The following is a 25,878-nucleotide window of genomic DNA, read 5'->3' as shown; positions in this document are numbered from 1 at the left end:
CACAGCCTTTGCCCATTCAGCTCTTATAGAAAAATATTTCCCTTGGAGGGGAGGAACTATCTCATATGTAAAAAAAAAAACAAAACAAGACAAACAAATAACCCAGAAGCTTTTCTTACCTAGTCCTACTGAAATAAAACAAAAGATTAGATTTCATACCAGACTCTCACAAATTGTTGCTAATAATTTCATACTTTCTCAATCATTTCAAGATCTGAGTTTGCTAACCCCCACTCCCATACACACCTTTTCTTTTTTGGGCCCCATAATGATGTGCTCTGGCTCTGATCTGTAAACAATAACGTGTATAGGTACTTCACACACACAAAAGAGACCTACGTGTTTAGACGTGAAATATCTTCACGTTTACACTCAATTACATTGCTTATATGGCATTTTCGAGGGAGCCAGTCCCCATAAATCCATAGATTTCAGATTTGTTTCCATGGCAATCCTATGCCCAGCTAAAAGCATTCCTGAGTTAAATACTTCTTTTTAAAAGTTTTCAGACACCCACCCCCTGGGCCTTCCACTGGCTGTCTTTTCTTTATTAAAGACTTTATTTATTTATTTATTTGGGGGGGGGGTGGGCAGAAGGAGAGGGAGAAGCAGACTCCCCATTGAGCAGGGAGCCTGACAATGCTGGGCTCATCCAGGACCCCAAGATCATGACCTGAGCCTCTGGCAGAAGCTTAACTGACTGAGCCACCCAGGCGCCCACCGCTGCCTTTTCTTGTTGTAAGTTTAATCTCGTGACAATGTTCTTGGCTCCTCTCCCTACTCCTTCTCCTTTTCTTCTCCCTTCCTCCTTCCCAGGCCTCAAACCTAATTCCTCTTTCCTTGTCCCCTGGAAAGTAGTTTAAACATTGTTCATTTCTACTTTAGCTTCTGCTACTACCCCCTCAGCCAAGCATCTCATCAAGAATTTTCCCAAATCATTCCACAGACGAAATCTAGTCTGAAAATGCATTTTTTATACTCTGATTTTACACACTCAGAGGTTTTGTTTTTCTTCAGACAGTTCTATTATAATGTTCCAGTGACATACCAGTAGTCGTGGTTGGTGGATGGTGGGGGAGGGGAATCTAAGCTAGCAGCACTGCCCCCTACATCTCGGCCCCCTGGGGAGAGAAGAATTCAGTCATAGACAAATTGTGAGGCACAACTGATTTAGAGATCTCTGGGAAAACAACTTATCTTAAGCACAGAGAAAGTAGAGCAAGTTTGGTCCAGAAATAATGCCCCCCCTCATTAAAGGGCTAAGCTGATTCTGACTACAGCACTAGTCATTCATTTTGTCCCCATTTATTCATTCATTCCTTCCTATGAGTACTGACTATGGCCCAGGAGCTGTTCTGGGTACTAGGAATAGAGCAACAAATAGAAAATAATCTCTTGGAGCATGCATTCCATAAGGAAATACAGATAATAAATTGGCTAAATCAGTTAAATATATGATGTGTTAGCTAGTGATACCTGCTAGAAAGACGTAAAGGAGGTAAAGCAGGGTAGCAAGTGTTCTTCCAAATCAGCCCCTCCTGGGTTTGTGATGTAACTGTAAAACGCACAACAAAGCGTAAAAAGTGTAAAAAAGTGATGTCGGTGTAAAACGCACAACAAAACAAAAAGAGCCAATTTCATACACTAATTCTGAGAGATGCTGAGGGCACCAGGCAATGCTCGATTAGCTCAGCATAAGTACAACAAAATAGGGGAACAGGAATTCTGTTTGAGTAGAACAGTGTTGACATGGAGTTCCTTCCAGAGGCAGCAGTTGGGGCTTGGAAGGGTTGTGGGGCCCAAAGGCACGAAGATCTTAAGACTTGGGAGCATGCCAGGCTTCTGAGCCGAGGCAGCAGGAATCGCGGTGGGCTCAGCCTCGGAGCCTGGACGCCGCATCAGAGGCAATGGCACTGGGTTTGTCAGCAACATGGGAATCGCAGCCTGCAGACCTCCACAGGGGAGCGGGCCGGAGAGACAGCAGCCCGGACACAGTGGGTCGATGCCCTGATCTTGTGCTGTCTGTGGAGCGGCTGGCTTTCTGAGTGTAGTTCTGACACACGTGTTGGTTGACAGTCATGTTAAATGCATGAGTTAGACGGAAGTGAAACCGGTTTGTCAATGATGGGAGTGGACTGTTTGCCGAGTAAGTTTTGAGTATTGCAAGAATCCAACTTCGTGGGCCTCTTCACAGTGCAGGAGCTACGGACATGACCTATTAATCTGCATTTTTGCCTCTTCTTCATCTAAGTACAGAAGAAACAACCAGCGAAACAATATATCGAACCCTAATGTGCAGCATTGGCCAATATCCATGGTGTAAATACTTGTCAAAACTCTCAGTGTGGTTGACTTCCAGCCACCAAGGAAGACGGAGTTGGCAAGAAATGTGCAAGAGTGCCCCCCCCATATATACTACAGCATTTCCGCCATAATGCAAATCACATCAAGAGGATAGATAATAAGAAAGGTAGTAAAATATTTAGGAAGTGATGAATTTTTAATATTTACTACCTCTGCTTTAAGAAGTAATGTATTTAATTCTAAGTTTACACATTATGGTTTTTAATACCGGCTATGTTTAACAAACAGCTAGTAAAACTTCTGCAAATTTAATGCTGGCTCTTGTGAGTCAGTACAAGTGTGCTATCACACACCACTGGTGGGTACCAGCGCTATATAAATATAGGTTATTATTAGTAATGTGACTTCATTTTTATTCTCAGACCCAAATTGCCCCAAAAAGGCAAGTTTAAAAACAAAATGCTTTAGTCCTTTAATTTTACTGTTTGCTTTGATTGGACTGGGGCTTTTCTTTGAATATCTAAGTAACAGATATCCAAATCTCTTAGGTACATAAATGAGCAGATAATAGTATCAGCCATTAGTTGTTGATTCCTGCTAGCTTTCCTCTCAAGAAGGTGACTATTCACTGATGACTCCCTAAATTCTATTTCTTTATTGCATTCAGCTATGTATTACCTATAATCACTACTATCTAATATGTATTAGATTGAGCCAGACGGAATCGCTGTTACCCAACATTTTTGACCTAGAAAAACAGTAATTTCGTATGCTTCAATCAAATTATCTTTGCTCTAGTCAAACTGGTGCTGATGTTCCTCTGTCATTTGTGTCTCTGTGTTCATGCAATTTTTCGCATCTGAAATAATCTTTCTCCTCCCTTCTGCTACTTCAAACCTCTCATCTTCGAAGACTTAACTCCTACTTTCACCTTTCCCACAAATGTAGCCCTGATCACTCGAATCTTCATTAAACAATTTTAAGCGTTGTCTCTCCTGACCTTTTGTGATACTTATATGTACACCACATAATTGAGCACAATTATAATCTGTCTCATATTATTTGTATTGTTTCTCGCATTAGTCTTCTCTGTAACTAGACAGTCAATTCTCTGAAGGGAGAAACTAGAAGTTAACAACATGAAGCCCCTTTTCCCCCTCTGTCAAATGGAGAGATAATGATGTCAACACCTTGGGTGATGTTAGGGTTGTATGATAAATCTGGATTATATAGATTCTTCTCTGGAAATTTAAAGCAAATGTAATCTACTTAAAATGTTTTGAATAATTCATGGAAAGGTAAGATTATCATTGTATTATGTCTGGCTTAAGAATGAAAAGTATTGTTATAGTTATTTTTTAGGTAATGCTTTTTGGTTTGACTCAACTTACCAGTCTTCCAAACTGATACCTAAAAATGGCACAGATAAATGGATAAATAGACAGACAGATAGATGTTGGTGGGGGGCACAGATACGTTTAAAAGTTGAAACACCCTGGGATTCCTGTCTAGTCGAGTGTACATTAGGATGTTGTGGTTCTTACTACCTAAGAATAAAATTCTTGTCATTTTATCATTCCTGAACCTAGAGGGTTTTTTTTTTGTACGGTAATAAGTGCTAGCATTTATGAAGAACTTCCTGTGTTCTAAGGACTTTGCTGAGTGTATTTGCTTATTGTATTCAGACAACAGCAACGAAGTATTTTCTATTATTCCCATTTCACAAATGAAAAAAATATGTCATCTATTTTTTGAGATAGTGAAAAAAGTAACTAAATGACGGCATTTGCAAAAATACGAGGAGAGATTTAACGAACTATCTCTCACAGAGAGTGAATTTACAACAGTAACTAAATTTTAATTCAGCTTTCTAAAACTCTAGAATGTATTGCTGAAGGGGTATGAAGGGTTATTACCAATACTAGTAAAGTGAATCCCGTATGAACAAGGCATAATTTCTAAAGCAGTATATATAGATGGAAAAAAAAAGTTTTGTAATGACCACTGCTTTCAGGGATGATGGTATATAGTCATTCACTCATTTCTTCTTCTTTTTATTGAACACATACTGTATACAAGGCATACTTAAATCTACTAGTAACTTCTTACTTGTCCATTGAAAGGAACTTAAGTTATTGTATGAATTTTGATTAAGCTGATTACAAAATTTTGAAACACAATGGAACCCAAATGAGGGCCAATGCTCATTTCCTAAATGAACATTTTATGTGCAAACAAACAGCTGCTGGAATTCAACAGAATTTAAAACAAGCTGTTTGTAAATTTTACTGACAGCTGTTTTTGGTGATTTTTGTCAACAGAATTTTCCTGCTTTGCATCACAGCGTTTTTTTATTATAGTGTCCCCTCAAAGAAAAACTTGCTTGCTTTAATCACGTTTACCGAGATTTATGACTCGATGCTTATTCAGTGGTAGAGCTTCTCAACACAAAATGTCAGTGAGCCTGTTATAAATTGCTTCTGGCATTCCTACTCTATCTTTTATTTGGCTGGGAGTATTTCCACCTGAAAGTGATAAATTCCTGCTATAACCGCTTTATGTGCTTCAGTAATTACACTGTACAGAAAAAGGGGGTTTCTACTGAGGTGTCTCCTTAAAAATAGCAAGCAATAAAAGGCAGTGGAATGGGCTGAACTCTCAAGTCTATTGAAAAAAAAACAATGACCAGTGACATATCTGTGTCAGACTGTATTTGATAAATGATTGGGAAATACCGAAGACACCCAAACCTTTAAAACCACTGCAGTAGGGACGTATTAATGTAACTGTGTCCTTAGACTAGTTACTTTTGATCCTGTGACAGAAATGTGGCAGATGCCTGCAAGAATGAAGCTAACATTCTTTTAAACACCATCTCAAAAGATCTAGATGCTTCTGGGGACTTGGGTAATTTTTCAGTAAATGGCAAGGTCTACGTGACATTGAGACTGTGTCCTTATGTGCAAGTCAGAGACAGCAGCTTGTCAAAACAGTTCCGTATACTCCACTGCAGCCCATACCTTGACCACTAGATACATGCACAACTGTACCAATCAAGAAGAGATCCACATTGGTCTGGAGTGGTGGGTACTGATGAGTTTGGGCCATAGTTTGTTTGTTTTTGTTCATACAAGCTGTCTATAGTACACAGAACAAAATCATTGCTTTTCATTGCCAAGGATTTTTTGCTCTTGAAGGGTGAACAGAATGTTGTCAATAAAAGATCTCCAAGTTAATTGAACAAAAACCATAAAGATTTTTTTGTCACCTGGTCCTAACACCATGCCATGGATGGTATTAGGAATCCAGTGGATATTCCTTTGAGAGGGTACTAAAAAACATTATGGTCATTACACAAAATTCAAGCCACCTTTCAGATTTACTGTGTCATATTTGCAAAGGAATTGCCACGGCAAGTGTCTCTGCTCCCATAGTCATGAAATGAGTGGCTCTTTCTTACTCAGAATATGTACTCTTTCTTAAGAGAATTTTCAAGCAAGGATAACTGGCTTAGTGCTGCTCAAAAATGCTAGAACTAGTCCTAAAATTGGTAAAATGTACTGAGCGCTTGTTGTGAATTAAGCTTATTGCGAATATAGGTATTAAAGCACCGTACAAGTCCATTGTGAAGGGATGTCCATTGGTCGTGCTGCGCTACTGGTTTAGAACATTTTTCACAATTTGTAATTCCTTTCTCACAGCAACCCTACGAGTGCGAGGTTGGTATACATTCATTCTAAATTTACAAAAGATGAAACTAAGTTCCAAAATAGGTTAAAACAGTGGGCCCCTGGGGACCGTCCTAGGAAATGGCAGGGCGTGGTCTGTAACCCAGTTCTGCCGCACCCCAGAGCTCTATGCACTTCATCATTATGCCACACTGGGTTCCAGAAAAAAATAGCATGCACCTTATGACTTCAACTTAGGTTAAGAGCATTTTCACGTAGGAAGGCTAGCTCAGGCAAATGTAGAGAGCACAGAACATGCTCCTCGATGCCCTGGAGGTTTGTTCTAGGCCTTCAAGGGTCACATTCAATTGTTCTTTATTAATTGTTCTCAAACTGCAGTTTTTCGGGGGAGTCTAGGTTTCATAGAGGTCCTTGCAAACCATATTTATATCTGACACACGGAATGTATGTAAAAGAGTCAAAATGGTTGATTCCACTGCCTGACACCATAATTAAGAGCCAGAGAAGAATTTGTGTACATGCTGAATTCGGGAGATAGCTTCCCATGCTGTGACTGGAGAGCCTTGGTATTATGTTTGTCCCATTTTGCTCGTTAAATATGTTTATCCAAGTGAATATGAGGAAGATTTACTACTTTGTGAAATCCTTCACAACACAACAGAAGAAAAAAAATTAGCATTTAGACTGTTTTCAACAAACTGTTATATTGAGCCTGCAGATCAGGAAAGAGACCAGATCGAGATGCCTTTGGAGTACAGTAGCACCACAGATGGTAACCAGTGCAGTGAGGAAGGGCACGGAGAGAGAAGGATCGGTAAACAGGCTCAAGCAAGCCAATTTATCTGCCTCAGAATGCCTGTAGGACCCGTTTTACACTGGGTAGGCCGAATAATTTTGGAAGAGCCGAAGGTACTGGGGAATACTGCTGAGCTAGAAGAGAGCAGACTAGGAGCAAAATGGAACAACAAATCTAAACTCCGATGTCGTCGGGAGGTCCTTGTGGTGGCACAGAAAGGGAATTAAGACATTTAGTACCTTTTAAAGAGAAGACAAGCTGTTGCGAATGCCCTAAGCTAAGGCTTTACCAACACCCTATAGATGGACTGGATTTTCCTGGGAAGTTTCTGTCTGGAAGCAGAGTTTCAGGATCTGAAGCATTCTGGGTGTACCTCATCCTGGATCGGTTGCCCATCTTTTATGCACACTCATAAGTGCACATGGGAGAAAGAACTTGTTCTTGAAATTCAGGATCCAGGGCTGAGAGTAAGGGTTGATTCAAAAACACAAATCTCATACCACCTCACACCTGTCAGAATGGCTAAAATCAGAAACACAAGAAACAGCAAAATTTGGCAAGGATGTGGAGAAAAAGAAACTCATGCACTTTTGGCGGGAATGCAAACTGTTGCAGCTGATGTGGGAAACAAAGGCAAAAGAAATGTAGCTTAAATGAAAATCTCCTTACAGCTGGCAGCCCACTGACAGATACCTGAGACATGCAGAGCGTGACCTTCCTCAAGGAGTTCGTGGCTGCCTCAGTGTCTTCATATTTAAAAGTAACCTTACCTTGGCGGCAGCTGGCCCCTCAAGGTCCTGAAAGCCTTGCTTCCGGATTCCTTGGAGTCTGGCCCTATCCGTAACCCCCGCTAATTAGAAAGCATCCCAGTATAGCTCTTCTGCCCACAGGTCCTGTCCCTTGAGGAGGGAAGTGGTTAAGGTCTAGGCGGGAGAGATTTAGGAGGCCCCTGCCTTGGCTCAGAAACTTCCGGGCAGGTGGAGACGCTGAGACACAGCGGAATGAGAGGTAAGGGAACAGACCAAGACAGAACGAGAATCTCAAGGCCACAAGCTTCCCGGTCAGTTCTCAATAGGAGTCTGCCACTAAAAGCCCTACGTGGCAACCCATTTGGGACCCCTCTCACTCTAGAGAGCTTTTTTCTTTCCTTTCGGCTCTGACCTTCACTTAATAAACTTTTACTTCGCTTCATCCTTTTGTGTGTGTGAGGTTCATTCTTTGACTCTGTGAGACAAGAACCCTGCAGTCCTGCAATGCAGCCACTGTGGAAAACAGAATGACGATTCCTCACAATGTTAAAAATAGAATTATCATATGATCCAGTAATTCCACAACTGGCTATTTAACCCAAGGAATACAAAATCACTAATTAGAAAAGATACATGCACCCTATGTTGATTACTGCATTGTTTGCAATAGCCAAATATGGAAGCAACCCAAGTGTCCATCCATAGATGAATGTATAAAGATACACACACACACACACACACACACACACACACACACGCATAGACACACAATGGAATATTACTCAGCCATAAAAATAATGAAATCTTGCCATTTGCAGCAACATGGATAGATCCAGAGGGTATTATGCTAAGTGAAATAAGCGTGTCAGAGAAACACAAATACCGTATGATTTCACTCCTACGTGGAATTTAAGAAAACAAATGAACACAGAAAAAAAAAAGACAAACCAAGAACAGACTCTTATATACAGAGAACTGGTGGTTACTAGAGGGCACATGGGTGGGGAGATAGGTGAAATAAATGAGGGAGATTAAGAGTACACTAATTTATTTTTTAAAATTTTATTTATTCATTTGACAGAGAGGGAGTAAGGGAGGCAGGCAGAGGAAGAGCGAGAAGCAGACTCCTTGAGCAGAGAGCCCATCATGGGGATCGATCCTAGGGCCCCGAGATCATGACCTAAGCTGAAGGCAGACACTAACTAACTGAGCCACCCAGGTGCCCCAAGAGTACACTAATTGTGATGAGCACCGAGTAATGTATAGAATTGCTGATCACTATATTATACACCTGGAACTAATATAACACTGTGCTAATTATACTGGAATTTAGCAAGTAAAAGTAAAGTGTCAGCCACTTGCACTGTAACAGGCAGGGCTGGAAGGAAGGAAGTGGAAGGGAAAATTACAGATGGGAGAGTAACCTTGCTTATTCTTTTGATGAGTTTATTATGGCCACCATCAAACAGCTGCTGGGAATTTCATGAGATTTGGCAAAAGGTAATGGGGCAATGGCAGAGGGAAGGAAAAGGAAACTAATGGGAGGAAGATCTCATTGCCCGTGTATCACAATTCATTTAGCAGCACTGTTACAAATAGGCCAGTGACAACTGTTTGGTCCTTACAGCATTTTAACAAAATGTTAAATTTGCATTTACTCTCATCTGTTACATATGTTCTAATTATTTTTAATTTTTTTTTTTTAAAGATTTTATTTGCCAGAGAGAGCGCACAGGAGAGAGAGCGCGCACGCCAGAGTACAAGCAGGGGAAGCGGCAGACAGAGGGAGAAGCAGGATCCCTACTGAACAAGGAGCCCAGTGTGTGACTCAATCCCAGGACCCTGGGATCATGACCTGAACTGAAAGCAGCTGCTTAACCGACTGAGTCACCCAGGCGTCCCACATTATGGACTAATTAAAAAAGCATCTGATAAAAATATTCAGTGCTATTCTGTGGTAAGTAAAGCATTAACAGAACTGGTTATAAATCATCTTCATATTAGCTACCATTGATTGAGTACTTATGATGCAGGTGATTCCACATTTATCTCCTTTAATAATCCTCCAGAGCTACAGAATAAATATTATTCCCACCTTATAGGAAACTAATGTTCAGACGACTTAAGACTTGATTTAAATCACATAATTATTTAGTGGAGGAAGTGGGATTAGAAGTAGGACTGTCTGGCTCCTGAAATCCCCAATTTACTCCATTACACACACCATAGCATCTCTTTAAGTTTAACATTTCAAGTCTTCTAGAGTTTGATTTCTGAGGCTCTGCAGAGTAAGCAATGGCTTAACAGGATTAATAATCAATTTCTTGATTACCTGTGAGTTAAGAAAAAAATTTGGTTAGTTTACTATATTACAGGTCAGTTAAAATACCCTATAAGATCTTAGTTTTACCCATTCTGCTTCTACTAACCAGGTATATTTATTTGGAAATGTTTTAGATGGCTACAGTGTAGCCTAAGCATTGGAGGGGGCGTGGGTGGACACAGGGCTATCAACCAGAAGGCTATGGGAACAATCTAGTTGAGAATGAGACGAAGGGCCTGTAGTGGAGTGAAGACAGAAGTGGGTAGATTTGAGAGTAAGTCGGGGGAGGGGGAGAGGAATGCAAAGATTCGTCAGTGGATTGGATAGGGAGGGTGAAGCGGGCTCAGTAGCTGTTATCCATATAATATGGTAATCAATAAAGGATTCTTATGTGGAGGGCAGACACATCTTTAACAAAACAAAAACCCGGAAAAGGTGAAGGAGAGGAGAGAGATACTTTTTTAGGAGTAAAGAAGGTGGCACATTCAGTGTCATGATCAAAACTTTTCCAAGCTTTACGGTAGTCGACACAGCACTCCTTAGAGATCACTCTCAACTAAAAGTTCCTCGGTCTGTGACTTTCCTGCCGTTAAGCCCTGCCGAAGGACCCTAGAGCCTCGGTTCAGGAAAGTCAAGGATTTGCCTTTTTTCTCGTTTTCACCCCTCCAGGCGGTCTGGACCCCGCCCCCTTTCCCAGCCAACCGCAGGCCCCAACCCTCCCGGTCCCGCGCGCTCGGACTTTTGGCGCGTTTCCGCGGCCCCGCCCCTCCAGCCCCGCCCCCCAGCGTCCCGCCGGGCCAGACTCGGAGACCGCTCGGGCCGGGGTCGGGTCTCAGGCCTGCGGCGTCTCGGTCGTTGCCCGAGCCCGCCGCGGCTCCAGCTCTGGGAGGAGCCCCTCCCGGGAAGGCTGGGCGATGCCGGGCAACCGGCAGCCGAGGGTCCGCTCCGGAAACGAGCCTCGTCCCGCGCCCACCATGGAGCCGGAGGGGCGCGGGGCCTGGGCCCACAGCCGCGCCGCGCTCGACCGGCTGGAGAAGCTGCTGCGCTGCTCACGTTGGTAAAGACGGACCCTTGGGCGGGTTGCCTCGAGGGAGGGGGGCAGGGGTCGCCCCAATCTCGGGGGGGGGCGGGGATCTTTTCACACCCCCGGATCCCTCTTCCCATTGCCGTCCCGCAGTCGGGCCGGCGAGCAGAGTTAGTACCTGCCCGGGGATCCGGTGTTAGTTTTCCCCTCCCTGGTCCCCAATCACAGCCTTTCTGCGCGGCTTTCTTGCCATTTCTTCACTAAACCCAACTAAGATGGTTGTTTTCGAACTTTAGCGGGCCGAAGACTCCGCTGGAGGTGTGGTTAAAAATGCAGATCCCAGGCCCCGCCTCCAGACTTTGAATTTGGAGGGCTGGGGTGGGGCTAAGACTTCTGCACTTTTTAACGGGGCCGCGATCCCTAGTCGCTGAAGTAATCACAGAGAGCTGTAAAGTTAGAAGCAGCTGTCACTCATTGCTGAGCTGGCCCTTTGACCGTTTCTCCGTAGTCGCTCTTTCTGGGGAGAGTTTTGGGTGCCCTTGTTGGAGGTAGATTGAAGATAGCAGTGTGATGGACGCCGCCATTCTTTTTCTCATTCAGTTTCTCATTTCCTTGGTTTAGGTAAATACCTGTACGACTCGGGGTTCCAGCTCTTAGGATGCTGTTTATTATCATTTTTTGTTCCTTGTTTTCTTTCATGCTATTGCACCATGGGAGTCTTCTCACTTCCAGGTTTTCATTATATTTGAAGACATCATTTTCATGACTGGTACTCCATGCTGCTTTTCCTGTAGCTTTTTGTACTGTACAAACCAAGGAGGTTTATAAAACGCAAGAAGGACTTGTCACCCTTTTCATTTCTTCCAAAAGCATTGATTGAGCACCTGCTGTGTGTACAGCTCAGTATTTCTGCATCAGTATCACTCAGGTTTTCTGCTTGTAGCTGTCCTGACTGTATTTCTTTTTGGACTTTGTTTTGATTTGGTTTTTTTCCCTCTGATTTCCAACCTGCAGAACTTAGATGTACATGGAGTACAAGTAACACCGCAGCTTTTTCTTTAAAAATGAAATGGACTTAACTGTAGGGCGCCTGGGTGGCTCAGTAGGGTAAGCATGGGACTCTTGATTTCCGCTGGAATCAATGATCTCAGGGTCCTGAGATCTAGCCCTGGTGGGGAGTCTGCTTGAAGTTCCCTTCCCTTTCCTTCTGCCTCTCCCCCTGCTCTCCCTTTCTTTCTCTCTCTTCTCTCTCTCAAATAAATTCTCAAAAAAAAAAAATAAATAAATAAACGGACTTACCTGTCACAGACTTTTGCACTTAGAATTTGTTTTATAAAAACTTTAAAAAATCATTGCATCCCTTAGAAAAGTGGCACTTTTGCTGGAACACATGAAGACATTCTGAGTTGTGTGTGTTTTTTCATAACACTGGGGTCATCCATCTGAGAATAAATTTAAAACTGGCTCTGCTAGTTGCTATTATAGAAGCAATTATAATCACACCTTCATAGGTCAACAAAAGTTAGACGTTCAGATGGGACATTTCTGCATGGAAGGCGCTAGGGCCGGCAGCAGCATAGTGCTTCACTTAGACTTGGAGAGTCAGGCTGCCTGAGTTCAGGTTCCTGCTTTGACGCTATGGCCCAGGCCATTCAGATTCTCTGCCTCGGTTTCCCCATCTGATTGATAATAGTGCTCAGCTCATCCCCCTGTGAGGATTCATTAATAATGAAAAATATTATCGAGCACCTGCAAAGTGCTCTTTTGGCATTGGGGATTTGTTAGTGAACAAAGCAGACAAAAACCTCAATCCTTTGATGCTAAGATTCTGTGGGAGGTAAGAAACTAAATGAAATTATACGTGCAAAGTGTTGAGTATGGTGGTTGTCATAGGATAAGTGATAAATAATAGCTGTCTTATAAAAATACAAAGAAGCATAGCCTGCTTGCTGAATGGTTTGGGGAAGACAAAGTAGGTAATTTATAAGAATAATCTATAGGTTGTCCTAAAATCTAATGCAGCCAATTTCACTTTTTATCCCCTACCAAATATTTTTCCAGTTTCTCACTGAAGTGAGCAGACGGTAAGAGCCAAAGGACTGAAAGTGGACATCAGTAACTAGGTCCAGACTTTTAATACAGTTCATTCTGTTGGCTGGAGAATAATAGTGAACTCCAGTGATTTTTCTTAAAAAATTTATGTATGAACCACTGATGGAATAACTAAACGCACCTGTTTCTTTGTATTTTTTAACGTAGGGCTCTGCAAACTTTTTCTGTAGAGTTATATAGTAACTATTTTAGGCTTTGCCGACCACTGTCTCTGTTCTTATCTCTCTGTTTTTTTACAACCCTTTATCTCTTTGTTTTTTACAAAGCAGGGGTGCCTGGGTGGGGTGGCTCTGTAGGTTAAAGGTCTGCCTTCAGACCCTTCGGCTCAGGTAGTGATCCCAGCATCCTGGGATCAAGCCCCCCCATAGGGCTCCCTGCTCAACGGAGAGTCTGCTTCTCCCTCTCCCTCTGCCCCTCTCCCCTGCTCATGTTCTTTCACGAGGGTGCGCTCGCACTCTCTCCCTCTCCCTCTCTCAAATAAAATCTTTAAACAAAAATAACAAAACCCAAAAAGCATTCTTAGCTCAAGGCTGTATGTACAAAGACAGTCTACTGACTTGATTTGGTGCATAGGCTATAGTTTGCCAAACTGTTTTAATGAGTAGACTGTCTTTAAGTTTAAAGATCATTCTCAGTGTAAAATTTTATCTTACATGAGGTTTAATTTTTAGAAATGATTTTGCATTCTTCTCAGTGTCTCCTTATGTTTTGGCACTGTCTGTAATGAATAAAGCATGGCCGGTTGCTCCTTACTCTTGGGGTTGGGGAACCAAATCCATTCTTTCCACCTCTGCCTTTTCCTAGTAGTTGCCTGACATCATTGCTTGAAAGGAGAACTCTGGATGGTCTGCTTCTTGCTTTTGCTACCCACCATTCATAGCAGTGTCATATTATTTGAAATTGTGTGTCAGTATGCCCTTTTACAGAGTTTCAAAGTTCTACCCAGTGGGCTAGTGATTACCCCGATTACCCTCACATTCAGCTTGCAGCTGTCATCTATATTGTGTTCCCAGGTGTCACCTGTCTCGTGTAGCATATTGGATCTATTTTGCAGGAAGCATTACTTGGCGGGTGAGGGTGGATTGGCTACATTACAGGGCATCCTTTCTTGACCTTTAACATAAGTGTGGCTCCAAGGTGAAGCGGATGAAATTTTTCAAGAGGCCAGATGTGACATTTGTTTTAGGTCCAAGCCTCACAACCAGATAGAAGCTATTTAAAGATTTGGAAAAATGAGACAGGAAGACCATATCCTTTGAGAAGCTGGCAGAAAGCATAGTAATAATGTGTTCCTAAAGGAAGTAGGAAAAAATGATAGGAGCTGTAGTATGAAAGCCCAGGTGTCCTATGACACTATTTTGTGAATTAAAAATAATTAGGTACCTCTTGCCATTTGGGGCGGGGGGGGGGGGGGCTTTGACCTCTACTACAATGTAATTTGGATTTCTAGCATGTTTTAAATCAACTTTTAGTAAAAAGTAAAAGAGTAATCTTGTGATTTTTTTAGGGTAGGTGATTTTATTTCTCTAAATTATCTTTTGTCATTTTAAAGGCGATCAGGATTGTTTTCGCTTATTGCATAGCTTAGTTGTTAAGAGCATTGATTTTGAACACTGACTTCAAATCATGGCTCAGCGATTTTGGGTAAATTATTTTATCTTTGTGTGCTTTTCTCATTTGCAAAATGAAATAGTAGTGGTTTGTATCTTATAAGGTTGTTATGGGAATTAAATGAGTTAATATTTATAAGATACTTAGAGCAGTGCCTGTTATGTTCTAAATGCTGTATGAATGTTTGTAAAATACAGGATAGATTTCCTGACCCCAGTGTTAAGCTTTTGCCTTCATTAGTTTTGAATGTTCAGAAGCATTTAATAGGCCAATGATCCTTAAACAGGATAATTACTCCTTTGGCTTGCTGTGGTGCTGATTCTTCATTAGGACCATAAGCGATCACTGAGGCACTACATTAGGGATGCTGTGGTGAGACTTTTTCTACCCTTAAGGAGCAAATGCTTAACTGTAAGGGATGAAATGTGCACAAAGTTCAGGGAAAATTATGATGAGGGCCAAGGAGATGCAGAGACGAGTACTTGGATGGTGCCAGTAGAGGAAAGCTTCATGGCTTTGGAGTTGGGCCTTGGAAAGATTTTCATAGATGGAGACAGGTGGAATGCGCTAATCGCAATATGCTAAAAGGTACTATAGAGTAAAGGGGAAGTGAGTCAGGTGGGCGAAGATTTAAGAAAGGGTCAGAGCGGAGGGTGATCAGTGGCTTAACAACAGACTATTCAGTTGGTTCACATAGTTCCTAAGGCTAAGCAGTTCCTGTAACTTTCCTGTAACTCATCTATAAAACAAGGAAAATGGACTAAATGCTTTCTAAGGCTCCCTCCAGTTTGCAGATTCTATAATTATTAGTTTCCATTGGATGTAAGTTGTTGTTTAAAACTTTCTATTAAAGTTTAACATACATCCAGAAAAGGGCACAAATCATTGGTGTTCAACGCGTATCATATATCCCTTCTAATTGTGGTATTTATTTGCTTATGTGGTATTTTGATTCTTTGATACCTGTTGCTTTCAGTTATACTACACATTTCATAAAGACAGGTTCACATTTGTAGCCGCAGTGCTGAGCACATAGTTTCTTAGTGTTTGTTAAATTAATGAATACATAAAAGAATTTAGGTTAAGTTGGGATCATATTTGAGGAGCCTTTGCAGGTAGAAATACTAGAAGGACCTGGTTAATTTCACTTGCCTCAGAACCATGACTTGCACAGACCCATTACAGGCCTTCACATACCTGGCATTATATAGGGCTTGCGATTGCCAGAGAAACTTACCAGAGACTTTGAGCACCTGTTTCCTAGAGTATAGGGGATCGTCTTAAAGTGGAGTTATTGTTATATGGGTGTGGAACTTAGAGGAGAGATTTCAGGCTGGGAGTGTGCTTTTGACAGTATCTGCGTGTAGATGGTAATTTAAGGCATACTCCTAGAAGTGAGCAGGGAAGTGAATATATAAAGATGAACGGCTGTGTCTGAGCCTTGAAACTCAGCCCTTGAACATTTGGTGGAAGAGGTGAGGCTTTGAGGACAGTTACTTAGGTACTATTTTGCTTTGGAAGAAAGGGAATAGAGGACAGAGTAAACCAGTACTATAGGAGTCAGATAGACCTGATACTCTCTGTGGCTTATCTGTCTCATAACAGTAGATCCTATTATAATTAATCATTAATAGATAGAAGTCTATTGCCCATTTGGCTTTTGCTATATTGGGTCACTGATTTATTCAGTATCAACACTAAACAGACTTGATTTTTAAAAAATTTTTCCCATGTGATTTACTTGACTCTGTTATACAGAGTCACAGAATAAGATGCTTTTCATATCCCTTGTCAACAATTTTGTTTATTCTAAAGATAAATGCAAGAAATTGTTTAATTGGCTTGGAGAGCCTGTTAACCAAATGTGTTGGTCCACACTTAAAAATAACTTGGCGGTTTTCTAAAATGTAAGAGCACTGTGGTAGCTAGCTATCTTGCCTAATGTTAAATAGCAGTTTATCTCATAGAAGCTTAGGGAGCCATTCTGTTAAGAAATAGGCCTGCCTCAGTATTGTAATCTCAGCTGAGTTTACTTTCCTTTTCTTCTTTGCAAAGAAATTTTTATTTCAATAGGATCTTTTTTTTTTAAAAAAAAATTGTTTGTTCTCACTATTTAGTTCTTCCCTAAGTTATAATCCTCTGGCTGTGCCGATCTTTCCAAATCAGCTACATGTAAAGTAACAGAAATATGACTGCAGATGGGAAAAAGAGTAGCTGAATTTTCAAGGTACAGAAATCCTGTTACCATGCAAATGTCTTTTCTTATTCTTCTGGATATTTTTTTTTTCTTTCTAATATATATGTATATCAAACAAAGAATAGAGTAAGGATAGAATAGAATTGTTAATATAAATTCATTTTTGCATGTAGTTTTCTATTCGCTTCATTCACTAAGGATTTATTGAAAATCTGCTGTTCATATAGCACCATGCTAGGGAGGTAATAGTGTGTTGGGGAGCTTAGGAAAAATAAAAGTCAAGATCTCTTGTTTGTAGAGCTACAATCTATTTGGAGACCAGGGGGAAAAATAGGGAATCAAGCAGATAAAATACAAAATATTTCGCCTTCAGCAGTGATTTCCAGAGTTCCAACTAGATGCCATCTCTCTGGAGCTTGAGAATGTTTCGTACTTCTCTTAAGTCATATACTAATTTTGCTTATAAAATTACCTCATTCAATTATAAGCCCCTTAGTATATAGATTACGTTGCAGGCAACCTTGTGTCCTTACTGTCTCTGGCACAAGGTACAGATTTTGCATAAGTGATGGTATGGAAACTAAAATCCAAGAATTTCTGTGCTGCTTTGTTTAGTGTTGTTTTTCTTACATCATCCTGGATAGTATTTGGATGTGTTGGGCTTGAATAGTTTTGGGGGTGGGAGGGAGGAAGGGCATTCTAGGCTGGGGAGAACAGTCTGAGCAGTCCTGGGCTTGGTTTTGGACATTGGGTATTATTGGAGAAATGTTACAGACTGTTGAGAGCAGAGTTTTGTGGAGGAGCAGTATCAGAAGAGGTTGCCTGCTTTGCAGTTATCGGATTGTGAAGAACTGCATATTAAGTTTTTAAAAATTGAAAGTAATACATGCATTCAAATACCAAGGTATGTGGCCTTTATAAGTGAATGACAGGTGAGCCTGAATCCTTTTTTTTTTTTTTTTTAAAGAGTTTATTTATTTATTTGACAGAGAGACAGCCAGCGAGAGAGAGAACACAAGCAGGGGGAGTGGGAGAGGAAGAAGCAGGCTCCTAGTGGAGGAGGGAGCCCAATGTAGGGCTGGATCCCAGGACCCTGGGATCATGCCTTGGGCTGAAGGCAGATGCTTAACGACTGCGGCACCCAGGCGCCCCCGCGCCACCCAGGCGCCCCCTGAATCCTTTTCTTTTTCTTTTCTTTTCTTTTCTTTTCTTTTCTTTTCTTTTCTTTTCTTTTCTTTTTTGTTTTCTTTTCTTTTCTTTTCTTTTCTTTTCTTTTCTTTTTTCTTTCTTTCAAGATTTTATTTATTTATTTGACAGAGAGAGACAGCCAGCGAGAGAGGGAACACAAGCAGGGGGAGTGGGAGAGGAAGAAGCAGGCTCCCAGTGTAGGAGCCTGATGTGGGGCTCGATCCCAGAACGCCAGGATCACGCCCTGAGCCGAAGGCAGCCGCTTAACGACTGCGCCACCCAGGCGCCCCTGAATCCTTTTCTTTAAAGACCCACTGTGATCAGTTTTTTGTGTATCTTTTAATAAGAGGTTGTATTTATGTAAGCCTTATATGCCTCAGATGGGAAGATGCCATACATCATCAGGAGATGTATCATGATATATGTAACCATTTCCTTGTTGGTTAAAATTTAGATTGTTTCTGGTCTTTTGCTGTAGTCTGTGCTGGAGTGAATATCCTCTTGTCCATTGGCCTTTACGTTTTAAAATTTTTTATTAAAATTATACATGAGCATAGTCAACAAAGTCAGGAAGGCAGAGACATAATGAAAACATTCTTTTGCTTCATCTATACTCCAGATAACAACCTCTCTCATCTCTTTCAGCTCTTCAAGATTTACGTCTATATTTCCGAATGATAGGTTTTTATTGCTATTTCTTGAATTTTTCCATTTTAGACATTTATTTATTCACTTTCTAACTTCCTACTCTAAACGATGAGTTTTCTTTATTATTTATTAACTTTCTACCATGGAAGATGACTAGGTATAGAATTTGAAGTACACAATAATTTTCAATCATTATTTTGAAGACCGGGCCTCCCTTGTTACCCTTGAGATGTCTTATACTATTCTCAATCCTTTTAAAAAACATATAGATATTTATGACATTTTAATTATTTCTTAATCTCTGGAATCTCTTGGTATCCTATCTAAGATTATTTGGTGTTTTGAAGTTTCGGTTTTGCAGGCATCTGAGTATCTCTAAAGGATAAATTCCTGGCAGGGGAATAGTTGAATTAAAAGTGGGTGCATTTAAAATTTTGATGTTGTCTGGTTGTAATAGAAATTGTTTCATTCCACAGTATCTTTTCAGCCAAGCTCTAGGCATTGTCAGAAAGCCTGGCTTTGACATAGATCATTGGAGGGAGAATGAGGCCTAAAAGTGCTTTTGGGGAACAGTTTCAGCAGTGGTGGGAGTTAAAGCTAGGGAGGTAAGGAGATGGGGTGAACGCTAGGGTTGAACAGAGAGGCAGGATCTAAAGAAAGTGCTTTTTTTTTAGGCTGGAGGAGCGAGTACCTACCTACCTGTGCATGTTTAGGAAGAAGAAAGGTGACTATAATGATGAGAATAGACCGCTTTAGGAGACAGAGAGGACAAGGGGTCTGGGGAGAGAGAGAGCAGCACATTTTAGGGACGAGGAGTGACGGCCGGAGATCTTTTCCTCTGAGCCTGAAGGGAAGGATAGGATTATGGAGGAAGAGGTCGGAATGGGTTCAGGTGGTGAAAAGCTCACACTGTTCATCTCCAGTCAGGTTAATGGGATTTCAGAGCCTGGAGATTGTTTCAAATAGCGCGAATTCATTTGTTTACTCACCGAAAATATAATGCACCACTTTGGTAGAGATACAAAGGTGAAGAAACTACCACCTAAATTTATAGAGACACCTTTATATATCTCTCTTTTTTTTTTCTTTTAGAGAGAGAGAGAGAGCAGGGGGAGGGGCAGAGGAAGAGAGAATCCCAAGCCCACTATGCACTGAACCCAACCTGCAGAGCTCCTCTCATGACCCTGAGATCTTGACTTGAGCTGAGATCAAGTCCAGCGCTTAACTGACTGAGCCATCTAGAAACTCCTCGTTCTGTCTTCTTGTCATTGTTATTCACATCCTGAGAGTAGGCGGGGAAGGAGTGGACTGCGGGGCCTATCTGCATTATGGGTTGGCCTCCGTGAGTGTCTAAGAGGTCAGTGGAAATAGGGTGGTGGTGAAGGTGGCTGTGAAGTAACTGTGCCTAGCGAATCCAAGGAGCTAAGGAACGGAGTGGTGTTCTCTCAAGGTGAAGAGCGACCTGAAGGTGGAGGTCTGGCCGGAGTGATGGAATAGGGAATTATTATGATGGGGGAGGTGAAATACCACCACTTCTGAGATCTTAGAGCAGAGCTTGTAATGAAGTAGAATTCAACACACTCGATTAGGAGGTAAGAGAGGAGGTCTGGTAGATGAAATCGTGAACAAAAATTGCAGGCGGAACGTGATCGCCGGAGCGGAGATGATCTTAATTGCTGGAATCGCAGACGTGGCTGGCACGTCACGAGTCATATTTTTATCTCTGTGATCTGTGTAGTGTGATAGAAAAATCAGATATTGTGAGTTTTAAAAAAGTAATGGGTTTTATAATGTCAGTGAGCACCATTTTTGGTATCTTGAGGATAACATTGTAGGTATGTACTCTGTTTTTAGCATTCTTTCTGAAAGCTCAATTTCACTTTAATGTTCGTATCTATTAAAATGTGCAGTGTGATACTTTTGATCTTTCACGAAATGTGGAAAACTGTTTTTATTGATATGTGGTAATGTGTACAGAGGTGATTGGATAATAATGGTGTAAATACCTAAAGGTCCTAAGGTTAGTGTAACAAACCAAGCACAAAAAATGTTCATCCTTTGAAAGCTTTAGTTCTCCTGTTTGCTCTCACTGCGTTATACCCTCTGAAAATAATGACTTGATGTGTTTATTAATAATAAGTACTGTTACTGTCTGAGGATTATCAAGTGTCTCAGGTATTTTGATGGACACTAATTGTGTTTCTGTCTCTCTTCCCCCAATGCCATGAAGCTCATTCAGTCTGCAGAATGTCAGCCTGATGATTCCTATTTGCAGTTGCTTAAAGTACAGACCAGTCAACTAATTGTGAACTGAAAGAATGGCTGTATTTTTGGCGAAATGTAAATGGCCCCTTAACAATAGCCAGAAACCAGTGTATTCCTATGGGAAACCGTGAATTCTTAGGGTCAAAGTGATCAGATGTCCTGATTTTCCTGGGTCAGCCCTGGTTTATACCTGCTGTCCCAGTGTCCTATTCAGTTATCACACCCTTCACTCTCAGGAATGTTCTCATATGGATCATACGTGGTCATTCTATTTTTAGATTTATTTCAAAATATTTCTTATTTTGAAATTTATGGTCTGTACTTTGAATCATTAGGTGAAGAGGTATCTTTGTAGTTGAAAGAAGCAGCCAGTGGTTGGTTTTGCCTGTAAGAGGTATAGAGATGCTTGCACAAAGTTGCCTCTATGATTTCCCAGTACCTGCACCATAAAAAAACGTTACACTTTGTACTGAGTTCGGTAGTAGCTGTTTGAGTCCAGCAGATGTGTGATGATACAGTATTTAATCAGGTAGTAACAGCCTTTCAAATAAATGCATCCTTAGTATCTTCTGCTTTGAGAAAGAGAAATAGGGTAGTGTTAGGCCTCAGATTTTTAAAATGTTGGGTGTAAAATGTTTATCTAGGGGCGCCTGGGTGGCATAGCAGTTGGGCATCTGCCTTCGGCTCAGGGCGTGATCCTGGCGTTATGGGATCGAGCCCCACATCAGGCTCCTCCGCTATGAGCCTGCTTCTTCCTCTCCCACTCCCCTTGCTTGTGTTCCCTCTCTCGCTGGCTGTCTCTCTGTCGAGTAAATAAATAAAATCTTTAAAAAAAAAATGTTTATCTAACAATGACCTAAGTCATTGGACTTATGAAATGTTGGGTGTAAAATGTTTATCTAACAATGACCTAAGTCTTGATTGTTTTCCTTTCTTCAAACAGCACTCATATTCTGAGGGAGCCTGTGTGTTTAGGGGGGTGTGAGCACATCTTCTGTAGGTAAGTAATTATGGCTTGATACTTAGTGTAACTATATTTTTTACTAGGTCATCATCATGTAATCATATTAATAATAACGTTATGTTTGTGTAGCTCTCATAGACTACAGATAACTGTACATTCTCTCATTTCGATTCTTGTAACTGTCTTAACTGACAAATAGGAGCATCAAAGCTCAAAGGGGATGACTTCTCCAAAATTGCAAAGCTTACTGAGTAGCTTGGCTAAGCTTGGGGAGAAAAATCTATTGTGTATTTGAAGTATATCTCTCTTTTTTTTCCTTCCAGTTAGTTTTGAGTCTAGACTTTCCAAATTATGAAAGTCTAGTTCTTATAGTTATTGGTTTGGTTTTCTAGGGTTACTGTAATGAAGTACCAAAGACTGGGTGCTTGAGAATGACAGAAATTCGTTTTCTCACAGTTTGGGAAGCTAGAAGTCTGAGAGCAAGGCGACAAGCAGGGCTGTAGGGAAGACTCTGTTCCGTGATTTTCGTCTACCTTCTGGTGGAGAATCTGTCTTTTGGCAGTCTTTGGCAGTCTTTGGCTTGTAGATATATCACTCTGATTTTAACTTTCATGTTCACGGGACATTCTCTCTTGTGTGCATACTTGTCTCTGTGTCCAAACTTCCCCTTTTGGTAAGAATACTAGTTTTATTGGATTAAGCCTCACCTCAATGATTTCATGTTAATTTGATCATCTAGAAAGATCCTATTTCCAAATAAGATCACATTCTTAGGTGCGGGGCTTTAAGACTTCATCTTTTTGGGGGTCACAATTTAAGCCGTAACAGTTACTGTGAATTTATATCCTTTTTATAGTAGGAAAGCCCTGGCTTATAGATTCAAATACTAGATTTTCATTTCATTCTATTTCTTATTTTGGAGAAATAAATTCAAGGACTGAATGTCTTTGTTTAGTTGTCTGTGAGACAGGGTTAATATAGCTTCCTTTGAGTAGTTTTTTCAAGGTTTCAGTTACGACCATGTGACTGGCATGAGCAACTGCAGGGTGAAGTTTAAGCACATCGGAAAATAACGTACTGTGTGGCTGCTTCGGGCTGGGGGTGTGTGGGAAGCAATTATGCTTGGGGTCCCAGTTTGCTTTCTGGAAACATGGAACTGATATATGGGACATACCCAGTTGGAGGTTGGGATAGGAAATAGTACCTGTTGCCTACGTGATAAGTCCATTTGGATGATGACAGGGGATTTCAGACTTGACATGTGCAGAGCATGTCTGGTGGTCATTCTCCCCTTCCACCGTGCCTGTCTCCATGATCTTTGCGGCCATAAAAGGTACCACTGACTGCAGAGTTGCTCAAGGCAAAAACCACAAGTAATACCTGATTGCTCTGTTCTTCCTTACCACATTATTAAGTTCTGTCAGTTCCACCTCAAAATGTGCCTTGAATCTTGAATTTTCCTACTTTTCTCTATATTTACTACTGTTTACACTTTGGTCCAGGCCACTCTCCTGTTATCTCTCCTCAGTTTGTTGTCATAAGTTCATAACTGATCCCCTTCCCTATTTTCAGCATTCTTACCAGATATTTTAAAAATGTAAATCACATCCATATTATTACCTTCCTTTAAATCCTCTAGCAGCTTCTATTACAGTTAGAATAAAATCCAAACTCTTCACTCTAAGGTTCAGAAGACTTTGTACAGGACCCAGTTTCTACCTGCCTCTCCAACCACACTTCCCACTAGCTCACCTTGTTCTAGCCACCACCTCCTTTTAGTTCATTAAACACACCAAATTTAGTACTGCCCCAGGACTTTTGCACTTGCTGTTTCTTCCATCTAGAATGTACTGCCAAATTTTTGAGAGCCTGACTTTTTCATCAGTTACATTTCAGCTCACATGTCACCTCCTCCAAAAGGCCTCCCACGATCCCCTTACAAAATGATGCCCACTTCCTGTCCTCTCTTGGTAGTAAGCAGATTTATTTTGTTTCAGCTGATGGACTCACTGTATATAACATATCAGTGACAAATCTGCTGAAGCATAACAAACTCCATGAAATTGTAGGTAAAGTGTGTGTCTGTGTGTTTATGTGTGAGTGTGTTGAGTGTCAGTGAGAGAGATCTATACCTTTAATTGGGTTCTAAAGGGGTCTGTGACTTAAAATGGCCAATGAAAGATTAAGATGGGCATGAGAACATTTTAAAGAGAAAGTGGTCATCTGTATATGACATGAACACAGGAAAGAATAGATTCAGTGCAATTTTGGTTCATTTTGATTATGTGATGCCAAGAATTAGGGTAACTGTAGTCTTTGCAGATTTGAAGCTGTGTAAAACTGTTGAGCAGTGCTGTAAATATCATGCAGTTTCAGAAGACGGTTTGATATATACCAGTCTAGCTGAAGCATAGAAGTGGGGCGGGGGGGGGGGAGGGTTGGAGGGGACAGATTTTTATGTCATTGACAGTGTTGTAGTAATTTCCAGGTACTTTCTTGCCAATCCCTGATAAAAATAGTCATGTATTCTTTTTAAGATAGAAATCGTTTAAAACATATGGCAGACATATGCAAACTTTTTGGCTTTGGATCATTTTACACCCTTAAAAATTGAGGACCCCAAAGCAGTTTTGTGTGTGTATTTGCCATGTAAAACCTAGACATTTAAAAAATACTCTTCAGTTAAAAATAACAATAATAAACTCTTTACATAGTAACATTAACACTTTTTTAAGGAAAAAAAACCATAAACCAAAGAAAAACGAGTGAGAAGAGTGGCACTGTTATATTTATGCAAGTCTCTCTGTTGTTTTACTGAATAGAAGACAGTAGATTCTCCTAGCTGCTTATGTAATCAGTCTGTTGTGATATATTGTTTTGATTGAGGCATGTGAGGAAAATCTTGTATTATACATGTGTATAATTGGAAAAAGGAAGGCTTTTTAAATAGCCTTTTTAGGTAATTGTGGATATTCTTTGGTATTACACCATTATTTGGCAAGTGCTAGTTTCTTTAGATTTGTTACGGTGTGGAATCTAAAAGGATAACAATGAATTTTTGGTATTCTGTTACATTAAATTTCTCTGGTTTATCCTGTGCTTTGAATGGATCTTTTTCCCAGCATGATTTTCTGATGTCATGCTTTGGTCATTTGGGAAATACTTACTGAGTTACATAGATCTGTTGAGAAATGACATCTGTCCCCAGTAATCTAGATTTATGTTTACAAAATAATTTGAGAACAGTTACAAGATGAACATTATAGAATGTATAAAATAGACTGATCTGGGTACAGTGTGGTGCTAGGTAAGTGTCTTTACCCAGCTGAGTCTCATTTTCTTCATCTGAAAATAAGGTAATGATCTTGATGAATGGATTCTGACTGTTGTCACTAGTGTTCCTCAACTACTTAAGTATTACACAATAATTGATGATTTTTTTTTTTTTAAGATTTTATTTATTTGTTTGACAGAGAGACAGCCAGCAGAGAGGGAACACAAGCAGGGGGAATGGGAGAGGAAGAAGCAGGCTCCCAGCAGAGGAGCCCGATGTGGGGCTCGATCCCAGAATGCCGGGATCACGCCCTGAGCCGAAGGCAGATGCTTAACGACTGCGCCACCCAGGCGCCCCCAATAATTGATGATTTAAATTCCTTGTGGAATCAGTTTCCCCTTTTTATGTTTTGCGGGTTTAAGTTAAGAGTTCGTAACTACAAGCAAAGAAACTCTAAGAAGTTCCTTTCTTTGCTACAGAAATTTGACATTTCATGATATCAGGGTCATGAGATTGAGCTCCATGTTGGGCTCCTTGCTGAGCGTGGAGTCTGCTTAAGATTCTCTCTCTCCCTCTGCCCAAGCCCCCCCCCCCCAAAAAAAAGAAAGGAAGAAAGAAATTTGACATTTATTGAGTAGTCTCTCCTGGCTCTACAATGGTTTACAGATTCGTTTTATAACATGTATTGAGTTACTTTGCATCAGAATCATGCCAGAGTCTAAGATGCATAGCAT

At 40.9% G+C, this 25,878-nt stretch overlaps 1 protein-coding gene across 3 annotated transcripts in view; it reads left to right on the top strand.

Moving 5' to 3' along the window:
• The window catches only part of BARD1 (BRCA1 associated RING domain 1), a 148,466-nt gene that overhangs the window by 66,530 nt on the left and 56,058 nt on the right, over positions 1-25,878 (top strand). For 2 of the 3 annotated variants that reach the window (XM_026492018.4, XM_026492016.4), the window contains exons 1-2: positions 10,651-10,918; positions 21,850-21,906. In XM_026492018.4, coding sequence (XP_026347803.2) covers positions 10,776-10,918; positions 21,850-21,906 — 200 coding nt within the window. In that variant the 5' untranslated portion in view covers positions 10,651-10,775. Of the gene's footprint in view, positions 1-9,246; positions 9,496-10,650; positions 10,919-21,849; positions 21,907-25,878 lie in introns of those variants that run through there. The other variant, XM_048213948.2, reaches the window with a different exon arrangement.

Source organism: Ursus arctos, unplaced genomic scaffold (assembly GCF_023065955.2).
Source record: "Ursus arctos isolate Adak ecotype North America unplaced genomic scaffold, UrsArc2.0 scaffold_1, whole genome shotgun sequence".
NCBI lineage: Eukaryota > Metazoa > Chordata > Mammalia > Carnivora > Ursidae > Ursus > Ursus arctos.
The sequence above is the reverse complement of the archived record's forward strand: the minus strand, read 5'-3'. Positions and strand labels throughout refer to the sequence as shown.